The sequence below is a fragment of the Primulina tabacum genome, chromosome 4 (genome assembly GCF_025594145.1).
Source record: "Primulina tabacum isolate GXHZ01 chromosome 4, ASM2559414v2, whole genome shotgun sequence".
NCBI lineage: Eukaryota > Viridiplantae > Streptophyta > Magnoliopsida > Lamiales > Gesneriaceae > Primulina > Primulina tabacum.
This window is the reverse complement of record NC_134553.1, coordinates 3,861,855-3,873,603: the sequence shown is the minus strand read 5'-3', so window position 1 is coordinate 3,873,603 and position 11,749 is coordinate 3,861,855. Positions and strand designations below refer to the sequence as shown.

The 11,749-nt window shown below is 36.9% G+C and overlaps 1 protein-coding gene across 1 annotated transcript; it reads left to right on the top strand.

The window, feature by feature from the left end:
* The first annotated feature begins 8,983 nt into the window (after nt 1-8,983).
* LOC142542547 (uncharacterized) lies at nt 8,984-11,274 on the top strand. The gene is given in 4 exon segments (XM_075649231.1): nt 8,984-9,031; nt 9,033-9,632; nt 9,940-10,237; nt 10,982-11,274. Coding segments are annotated over 4 exon segments (954 nt in total). The 5' UTR covers nt 8,984-8,998; the 3' UTR covers nt 11,005-11,274.
* Nucleotides 11,275-11,749: the final 475 nt, after the last annotated feature.

Sequence of the window (11,749 nt, the reverse complement as noted above, 5' to 3'; positions counted from 1 at the left end):
TTAAACCAAAAGGCATGACAATAAATTCGTAATGTCCATACCTGGTTCGGAATGCTGTCTTCGGTATATCAACATCTCGAACTCTGAGTTGATGATATCCCGATCGCAAATCAATCTTAGAATAGACAGATGATCCCTGTAACTGATCAAATAAATCGTCGATACGAGGCAATGGGTACTTAATCTTTACCGTCGCCTTGTTCAGTTGCCGGTAGTCAATACATAATCGCATAGAACCGTCTTTCTTTCGTACAAATAGTACTGGTGCGCCCCAAGGAGATACACTGGGTCTGATATATCCCTTGGCTAGAAGATCTTCTAGTTGTGCTTTCAATTCTTTCAGTTCTATCGGCGCCATCCTATACGGAGCTCTCGAAATAGGAACGGTACCTGGAATAAGATCAATGCTAAAATCTACCTCTCGGGCTAGAGGTAACCCTGGAATCTCGTCAGGAAATATATCTGCAAACTCCCGTACTACTGGCGAATCTGCCAATGCCGGGCTCGATTTCAGTAAATCTACTGAATAAATCAGGAACCCTTTTGCTTCTTGTTGCAACCATTTACTCATAGTCAGAGCAGATACTAAGGGAATCCGAGATCTGGAACCCTTACCGTAGAATTTCCACTCCTCTGTCATTTCAGGTCTGAATCTGACAATCTTGTGAAAACAGTCTACAGTGGCTCTGTACTTAGTCAACATGTCAATCCCGACAATACAATCAAAATTAGATAAACCAAGTACAACACATTCTAAATCAATCTCTTGCCCTTCAAACTGTAGTATGCAATGTCTAATTGAAGTTACAGATATCAGACCACTTCCCAACGGAGAAGAAATAGACACTACAGTAAACAATGACTCTACAGGCAATGCATGTGTCAATGCAAAACGTTCTGATATGAATGTATGTGATGCACCTGTATCTATCAATACATATGCAGGATAACCGCAAAGAAAACAGTTACCTGCAATCACATCGTCTGGCGCATCCTGGGCTTGCTCCTCGGTCAGTGCAAACACCCTAGCCTGTTGTCTGGGAGGTTGGCTCACTGTCTGGCCACCTCTGGCTCTAGGTTGAGACTGTGTAGGCGTGGGCTGGAAAGAATGACAGACGAAGCTTGTCTCTCAGGCTGAGTCACTGATGCTGATGAACCTGCACTCTGAAATCTCTGTGCACCTATCTGGGGACAGACTTTGGCAAAGTGTCCCTGTTGCCTGCATATGTTACATCTGCCCATCACTCCCTGACACTGCTCTGTGGCATGTCGGCCTCCACAAGTAGTGCAATACACATCTGTCACATCTGTACTCTGGCCAGGACTTCTCTGTCTTGACCTACTGGAGCTCGACGAACTGCTCCCTGATCTCTTAAACTGCTTATCCTTAACTTTCAAAAAATCTTTCTTTCCACTACTACTGCTTCCACTATCAAATCGAGGAGGAGGTGGTGGAAACTGTGCGGTAGGCTGTGGCTGTCTCTGACTCTGAGCACTATAGGAAGATCCTCGCTGCCTAATACAGCCAGCCTCTGCTCCTTTCGCTCTGTTCAGTGCATCAGAAAAGGTGTTGGGTCGTCCCGTGTTCACTAGGGTAAAGATGTCCGGATTCAAACTATTTATGAACTGATCGGCAACTGCCTCATCATTCCCTGCTACATGAGGTGCAAATCGAAGCAAGGACGAGAATTTGGCAACATACTCCTCTATGTTCCACTGGCCCTGTCTCAAGTTTGCAAATTCGGCCCCTTTGTCTTTTCGATAGGAGACTGGAAAGAAACGTTGATAAAATTCATCTTTAAAGACTTTCCAAGTAATATCAATACCTCGATGTTCTAAGGCTCGTTTCGCCGTTAGCCACCAACTTTTGGCCACTTCTTGCAATTGATGCCCAACCAGCTTCACTCTACGTTCATCTGTATAGGCAAGTGATTCAAATAACATCTCTATATCATCCAACCAGCTTTCACAATCCACTGCATTCTCCGTGCCTTTCAAAGTCGGGGGTCGGAATGACTGAAATCGCTTCAACAGAGTCTCCATCGGGGTAGCGGTTACGTCCATCTGGGTACCTGACGTACTCCTCTGTTCTGGCACTTGACCTTCAGCTGGTTGTGGTATTCTTCTAGGCAGCATAATCTGATTATCAAACAGATTAGTACACAGTCTATACAATCTGTCTCAGCCCTCCTCTGATCATATACCTCTGATCCAGAATCGGTTCTGATTCAGTCTTTACAAGTATATGATGTAAATCAATTCAGATACAATACAACATATAATAGGGAAAGCATTAAATCGTGCTAGCTCATCAAAAGCAAGGAAGAAAACTCCATCTACCCCGCTCATTCTATTCTATCTCAGTCTACAGAACCTACTGCTCTGATACCACCTGTTGTGGGGACCCGGGCTCTAACTCAATTCTTTTCGGGATTAATTGGATCTTTATTCAAAATGTGGGTCAAATTTTCGCTTTTTAACATTAATTCAAATGTAAATACTACGCATAATATCTTTCTTTATTTAATTACAACACATATAATATACATGTCATGTTTTACTACAAACACATCACTAATGTTTAATACAAACAATAAACTACGAGTAGTACAAATCTAGTACAATATCACTAGTGATCTTCTGCGCCCGTAGTCACCACGCTATCTTGATCTCATCTATGCCGTGACCCAGATCCTGCCCCACCTGTTGTTATGCACACATACAGACATAACAACAGCCGGAAACTCCGGTGAGAACAAATCCCAGTATAAAACATGTATACATGCTGATACATAATCATAAATCATGAATCAAAGCAATAATAATGGGCTTCATAGTCTATGAAACCGATCTATATAAACATGCAATTCAAATCAAATCATGTCTTGACTTGACTCGACTCTACTCTAGGGATCCCGGTGTGAATAAGACGTCACTGTCTGTCACCTACCCTCCCAATCGGGGTAACTGTACGTCTTATTCCTAGACTTCGGTCATATCTGTATCGAATGTCTACAATCGGATTAAATCTGGTCCGAAGCGTCGATACCACCGAACATCTAGTTTGGCAAGTCTGCCAATGACTCTCCTATCTCAAAGGCTCGAATATAAATCTATAAACAAGGCATTATCATATCAAGATATTTGAATATAAATCTATAAACAAATCACAATCATATCAAAAGATAAACAATAATTCTAGTATGTGATTTTGTTGGGAAACTCAAACTGAATCTCATTTGAGTTGTGTCTTCCCCAAACAAAACATGAATTATACATTTCGTCGCACAATATCTGTCGATGTCGAAGTCTCGATGACGAATGTGTCACTATCGAATCTGAAATGAAAATGTTGATACATATTCTATCAATCTCTAATCTCAATCAACACATATCCAATTCAATACTTGACCTCGGTACTATTTGACGGTATAACGACGTAATTTCTCAATAACGGTCAATCCAACTCTCAACATATATCACCAATTCATAAGTCTCAACTCATATTCATCATTATAAGCACATGATAGTACTCAAAATCTGCATATTTAACTCTAAATATGCTGGAAAATCATAACAATTACATATGATGTCCGATAATTGATCCGTTTACGAATATATAGTCACTAACTTCACAAGAACACATAATCTAGTGTAACTCACAATTTCCCCAACATCAATATTTCAAATCATGCTGGAAATGAATGAAACTTACATCCCCTTGTAGCCCTTGAAGAGGGGAGCTCAAAACCGAAATCGGATTAAAGTTTGGATGTATGAATCTCTCAAAATCACAATTTAAGAGCATAAGAAAGTGAAGCTTTTCCTCTGGAGTCGTTCGATGCTTGATGATGAATTGAGGAAGAATGAAAGTGTTACACATTATATAGCTCATGCCATGTGTCAACTTAATGTGCATGCTGGACTTCTCGCATGCATCACCGCGGGTGCGGTCACTCTTCACCGCGGGTACGCTGTGCCCACGGCATGCCTTTCATTTTCTGAAATTAAACGACCGCGGGTGCGCTACATATAAGACCGCGGGTGCGGTAACATCAACGCAGGTGCGGTCACGTTTGAACCGCGGGTGCGGTGTCATTTCTGTAAATACTTTCCAACTCTCTGTCCATCAACCGCGGGTGCACTCTTTCTTGGACCGCGGGTGCGGTGACCCTACTATAAAAATGACTAACTTTTTGTCCCTGCACCGCGGGTGCGGTGCTTCTCTAGGCGCGGGGGGCGGTCCCTTCTTCAAGCAACACTTCATCTTTTCATTTTATCCACATACAATTTAGGGCATTACAAAAGATGCTAATCCAAGTATAATTGGTTATGCCGATGCTGGATACTTATCTGATCCACACAAGGCACGTTCCCAAACTGGATATGTATTTACTCGTGGAGGCATTGCAATTTCTTGGCGTTCACAGAAATAAACGCTCATAACAACTTCATCAAATCATGCCGAGATTATTGCACTACATAAAGCAAGTCGTGAATGTGTGTGGTTAAAATCAATGACCCAACATATCCAAATCTCATGCGGATTATCATTTGACCAGAAGCCTGTGATACTATACGAAGATAATGCTGCATGTGTTGCTCAAATGAAAGAAGGATATATAAAAAGCGACAGAACTAAACATATTCCTCCTAAGTTCTTCGCATTCACCAAGGAGCTTGAGAAGAATAAATATATAGATGTTCGTCACATTCAATCAAGTGAAAACTTATCAGATCTCTTCACAAAGGCACTTCCTACGTCAATATTCAGAAAGCACATATATAATATTGGGATGTGCAATCTACGAAATTTGTGAAGAATTGTTCGTGTCGACATGAGGGGGAGTTTACGTGACTGCACTCTTTTTCCCTTACTATGGTTTTTATCCCAATGAGTTTTTCCTAGTAAGGTTTTTAACGATGCATTATAAAAACACGTAATGAAGACAATCATTATGATCATCATCACAAGGGGGAGTGTTGAAAAATAATATCTAAAATGTGTATTGAATATTTGAATGTTGAAAATAAGAGTTGTAAATATTGAAAATTAGTGTGTGATGACGTAGGTAATGATGAATTTATTTTTGGATTATTTGTAAAGAAATTCTATAAATAGCATCACCATTTGTGAAGAAATTCACAATTGAGTTGAGAGAAAAATATTATAAAGTGTGTAGTTTGATAATTTTAAGAATTTGATATTTTTACTTTTTACAATAAATTTGTATTTTTTCAGAACAGATATATCCATTACTCGTTAACGCAATAAAATATCCGAAAGTTTGACCTAAGTGTACCGTGTCGGCATTTACTATTTGCAGGTATTGTCTTCTAATAGGGTGTTTTTGTTCGACACTGTATTGGCATTAAAGACAGGGCAGAAATTAACCTCAATCAGTGGATATTTATTTTGTTATTGCTGGGTTAATTACGTTTCCATTTCTGTTTAAAGTATATCAATTTGGAATTTTTTTATAAAACAAGTAAACTAGTTTTGATTTAAAATGCATTTTGCCCAGGTCTGTTGGCCATCGTTTGACTCGTGAAATATGATGATGAAAAATATATGATATATGAATTATGGATAACATAATTATTTATACCTGTAACTTTTCTTATAATTCGAGTCAAACGTTAGATGAGACAAACATCGTATAATAAACTAAGTTATCTTTCTTTGCATTAAAAGATGCGTCATTGATCTTCTACTTCTTGATAATTGCATATCAACAAGGAACATAATTATTTAAAACCATTTATTTCAATAAATTATATGCTTGTTCCAAAGCTTCTCTACATACCTCTCTAGCTTGTAGTTCATATTCAAGTTCTGGAACTTAAAATGACACCTTTTCTTCATTCCCACACATTGCCGACGCACTCGCTGCCTCTTTTCCTTCCTTTACTTATGGCCCTTTTGATCATGGACGACGAGGCAAGATTACGACATGGGGATTATTTTCATTAGACTCCGTTTGAAATAAGTATTTATAATAAACGATTTTATAAAAATCTTTTTTTACAAAATTTTTATAAAATATTTTAAAATAAATATGCGTTTTGAACAACTATTCTATATAAAAAAAACTATAGTTAAAAATATGTTCTAACAACTTGTTCTATTATTTTAAAAACATAAAAAAATATCTCTGGCTTATTCTTTAAAAACTATCCTTGAAGAACATTTTAAAAAAATAATTTGATAAATTTTTTACAAATATTTTATTTAAATAAATACTTTAAGTTTTCTAACTTAAAAAATACTAAAAATATTTATCCAAAAAATATCAATTTTTTTTGTCAGAGTATCAAATTTTCATTTACTTGTAACAGTAAGGAAATCACGTTTAAAAGGTCAATCGAAGTAGGCCCATAGACGTCCTATTTGCGATAGTAATACAATATTATTATAATATATCGGCTGTTTGTGAAACAAATGCATAAAATTTTCCCCCAGACTGGTAAATTAAAATCACGTGTCTTTGTGTGCTTCACTTGTTTAATTCCACGGGGGTTTAAATTTTCTACTATCTCGTTTAAGTTGCATTTGGATCGAACGAAGGGATTCAAATCTCGCTACCGTAACAATCAGTTTGTTTGAGTAAATTCATCGGACATTATATTTGAAATCTTCTATCAAAATCAAAATATATATTCAATCTTTCAAATACTCTTTCAATTTCAAATCCCTCCGGGCGCTAATCATATATTAATCATTTACCCCATGTACGTGTGTGCGCCTACTGTTACGGCTCGTACGTACATATTATTTCTAAAAATATTTGAGCAATGATATGTATATTTATGTTAACATGGATTTCGTATATATGCATTGCATGTTGAATTGATGGAGGGAATAAAATAATTACGAGAGCTTAATTTGTCGTTATTTTCAGTAGGTACGTATTTTCACTTTATATACAAACAAAAATAACAGCAATAGAAATAAATGTTGATTCGACCATTGCCAACTGCTACTGGCACCTAAAACACGTGACACGAGAAGTGGCCCCAAACATTAAGTTTGTATTTGGCCGTGGTTTTCGAGTACTGTCGGGGGAGAGTACTGAGATTTTGAGGTCTCGTCGTTGTTATTAGGTCAAGGGATTCTTGGCTCGATCGACGGGACTCGCCATTTCTGAAATCATGCTTGATTAGTTTCCTGTCATATAATATCATGCATAAATTATAATTATTTTATTTTTGAATAATTAAAAATTTATTTAATGCTAATCAAATATTAGGACACGCCGACATGCATGCAAGAATGTTGTGTTGTTTATATGGTATATATTATGCACTCTTTTATATGTACATATTTGAAAATATTTAAAATTAAAAAAAAACTCATGTGAGACGGTGATCTCACATATCGATTTTATGAGATAAATATTCCATTTAGGTCACTTATTAAAAATATTATTTTTTATTGTAAATATGAGCAAAGTTGAACCGTCTCACAGATAAAATCCGTGAGATCGTCTCACAAGAAACATACTCTTAAATTTTTATGATGGTGAAAACGAAAGTGAAAGTAAAGTGATGTTATTATGAATATTAGTCCCAAATGACACCACTGCTTTATGATTGTTGGATATCTTTTTGCATTGATCGCTCGTATAGAGTTGCGCGCACCCACATATTTATGTATATATGCATGTTGTAATTAAATTTAGTCATGATTCAGTCCATGAATAAGTATATAATTTACGGCTGAAAGCCTGAAATGACTTGCGATATATAAATCTGCACATTGGCAAGATTACTTTTGAAGGTTTACACGCACACATATATATATTTCAAAATCATGAAACAAAACTCACATTGTATTGCTTTACGATTAAGTTTTTTACGCGACGTAAATATCGGTTTTGAAGTTCCAACTTCCAATAGATAGCACTTGGCTGGGGAGTTTGTATTTTCTTATCCATGCAAAATTATATTTTGTTTCACTTTTATCTTCACAACTTTAAAAGAAAACTTCATTTTACTCATCTTTGTCCACAACAAATTAAGTAAGATCGTCTTACGTGTACATTTTGTGAGAAAGATTTCTGACTCGATCTAACTGACAAAAAATATTATTTTCTATATCAAAAATATTACTTTTATCACAATATGAACCGGTCAACCTCTCTTACATATATAGATCAATGAGACCATATCACAAGAACCGGCACTTAAGCACTTGGAGTCGTTTACCACCCCAATTTTTTAAAAATGATGCTTCTGTACGTTGTTAAAAAAAATCGGCCGCCTAGTCGGCTCAAAATTTGCCAAGGCGGTCACCAAATTAATATATCGATTTTTTTTAAATGCTAGCTAGTCATATATTTCTATCAATTTGTATCATACAAAGATAATGAATATGCCATGATTTTGAATTTAAATCCGATATATATGAATTATTGGAAAATATGGGGATACACAAGAATAATAAGATCGTCCACTAGCACATAATATTTTGAGTAGGTCTATTGTGAGACGATCTCACGAATCTTTATATGTAAGACGGGTGAACCCTACCGATATTCACAATAAAAAGTAATACTCTTAACATAAAAAATAATAATTTTTAATTGATGACCTAAATAAGATATCCGTCTCACAAAATATGACTCGTGAGACCGTTTCACATAAGTTTTTGCATAACATTTTTTAGAATAATGCTCATAAGATCATTCTCAAAATTATATTTTATTTATTTTAAAATAAATTATCAAGTAAAAAATAATATGAGCCTATATCATGTGTCATCTCGATCTATATCTACCGTGAAATGTAATATTTTTAGTATAAAAATTAATAATTTTATTATGAGTTGATCGAGTCGAAGTTCAATTTTATAAATTTTATCTAGGGTTTTTGGGAAACGAAACACATTTTGTTTTCAATTTAATTTAATTTAATTTTGCCCTAAACCCCCCCGGCCCCCAAAATATCCGCACACGGCACAACTTCGACTTTGGAGGGTTTTAGCAAAGGTTGAAGGATGAGTTTGGTGGCGGGATCATACGAGCGTTTCAGTATGGGGCTACAGCGTCAAGTCCCCCGCCTTAACCCTAACCCCACTCTTCTCCTTCCCATCCCACCTCTCCACCATCAAGTGCGTCGCCGTTTCGGGCTCCGCCGCTGTCTCTGGCGGCAACGATGATACGATCAAAATCTTCGACCTATCCACGTCCTCCGAGATGGGTTCCCTTCACCAATCCTCCGCTGTCTCCTCCCTTGCCTTCTACACCCCTCCTTCCCTCTCATTCCCCAGGAATCTCGTCTCCGCAGATGCCCAAGGCTGTGTCTCCATCTACGATGCCGATCCCTTTGTCCACCTCAAAACCGTCAAAGCACACAAGAAGGGTGTCAATTCTCTTTCCATCCACCCCTCGGGGAAGTTGGCATTGACGGTAGGCCATGACGATTGCTTGGCCATGATCAATTTGGTTCGAGGGAGGCGGAGCTTTTACTCCAGGCTGAACAAAGAGTCCTCAATCGTACAATTTGATGGGACTGGAGACAAGTTCTTCATGGTGGTCGATGAGAAAATCACGATCCACGAATCTGAGGATGCAAAATTAGTTTTTGAGTTGGATAATGGAAAGAAAGTCCTCTGTGCTGCCCCTGGCTCCGTATGTTCTATCTCTCACTTTTACCTTGTTTATGATTTAGTTTTAGCTGAGGAAAGTTAAAAAGATGGCATACATATGATATGATGAATGAGTATGATATTGATATTAAAACTATGGCAAATATTTAGTATACCGAAAGAAAGGGAAGGAATGAGTTGCAAATTTTTTTAGATATTTATGGTAGTTATATTTGTGCAATCTATTTTCCTTGTTCAAATTCCATATCATAATTGTATTTTTTGGTTGTACGTTTGATAATTGTCTTTTATTCCGTGGTGATTGATTTTGTTTTCTTTTCTTTTATCAGAAAGGGATATTGTTTACGGGTGGAGAAGATAGGAGTATAAAGGCATGGGATACATGCAGTGGAAAAGTGTCTTACAGCATCGATGATGCCCACACGGCTCGTGTGAAAGGAATTGTTATGTTATCAAAGAGTTGTGATGGTTCTGGAGAGGATGATCCGGTTATAGTGGCGTCTGCATCATCAGATGGAGTTATACGCATATGGGATGTGCGGATGATTCATAAAGGGAAGCCAATTCCTGTATCTGAGGCCAATACCAAGTCCAGGCTCACTTGCCTTGCTGGATCGTCTATCAAATGTGAGTCTCAATGTTGTTGAATTATATTTTATTTCACAATTTCGACGTTGATGCTAGATGTTGTGGATTTGGAAGACCGGAGTTACACTGCATTATCACCGTGTTAATCCAACTTGTAACATTATTCTGGTGGATAATCTATGCATGGTCTTTGTTTTATTGTACCTTCTAGGCTTATGGGTTTATGAATCATGAAATTCAACTGGTTTTTGGGTCCAATATGAAATAATTGAGTCTAAATTCGGAGATCAAAATGATCGTAACATTTGGGTAAACAGGAGTAATTTAATATTTTGAACTATCAAGTTATAATTGTATTGGTCAACGGATCTTTGTTTCAGCTTTCAGTTAAGAAGTGTCTTTCTTAGGTTAAGTCGCAACTGAACTTGTGCATTGCTTGCTCTATAGTGCCCCTATCACCTGAAGCTTGGATGGGTGCAAGCTTTATGCGTAAAAAGTTATTCGATATTTGATCTAATCTATTTATTCAACTTGTGATAGATATCACCTGACTTGCCCGTCATTATTGTTTTGCTTGTATCTAAAGCGCGTAAAATAAACCTAGCGGTGAAAATTGCCAGCAAAATTTAGGTCGTGGCTTGTAGTTTGGTTTGGACTTGTCGTGGAGGTTTTAAGAATAAGGTTTACTGCTGCTGTAGCCTCATTTGTGATTCACATCATTACTCAAGTCGATTGGTGTCTGTCAAGCCATGATTGTAATTATGTTTATTTTCCTTCTTTCAGCCTCCAGACGATCACAATTCTAGGCATGTGGATAAAATGAAGATGAGGCACTAAGGAGTAGTCAGATTTGTGAGGATTCACCCTAACTCACATCCAGCTTTCGCGTAATTTGAAGTCAGAACTTATATATGCCTCATGGCGAATTCCTTTTTGAATTGTGTGAAGTTGTGTTCAAGCTTTCCAGAAGCTAATTTACATTTACATTGTGGCATTTAAATGTTCTTGATGTATCTATATATTTCTTCTTGGATTTACCTTTTCAAACACACAAGAATTAATGCCATTTAACCACACGCGCAGTGCCATTGATATTAGAGGCTACTGATGAGTAGTTCAGTTTCAATTGAATGCTGATGAGGTAAGGGAGTGAATGAACAAGCATTTTTTTTTCTTGACGATTCTTCTTCTATTATTTAGTTCAATGGGCTTAATTTTTACTATGTAATCATCTCTCTATCCAGTTTTGCAAATCAATTGGGATGATGATATAGCGTATAAATTCTCTTTTATATATCCTATAGGTTTTTGGGATCCAATCGTATAAATTGTTTTCTCACAATAGCTGGTTGTAATAATTATTGTGACCATAGCGTATTGATTTGCAGTCATCTTATGGTATTAAATATTGTGTTTATAATTTGCTTCTTTTTGAAAAATGCACAATATCATAATTAATCAAAATCCTCCGAGTGTCCTGGCCAGAATTAACATGTGGGTCCCAGAAGCCCAAATAAATTTGGGCCCAAGTTAAAAAACATTGACCAATTA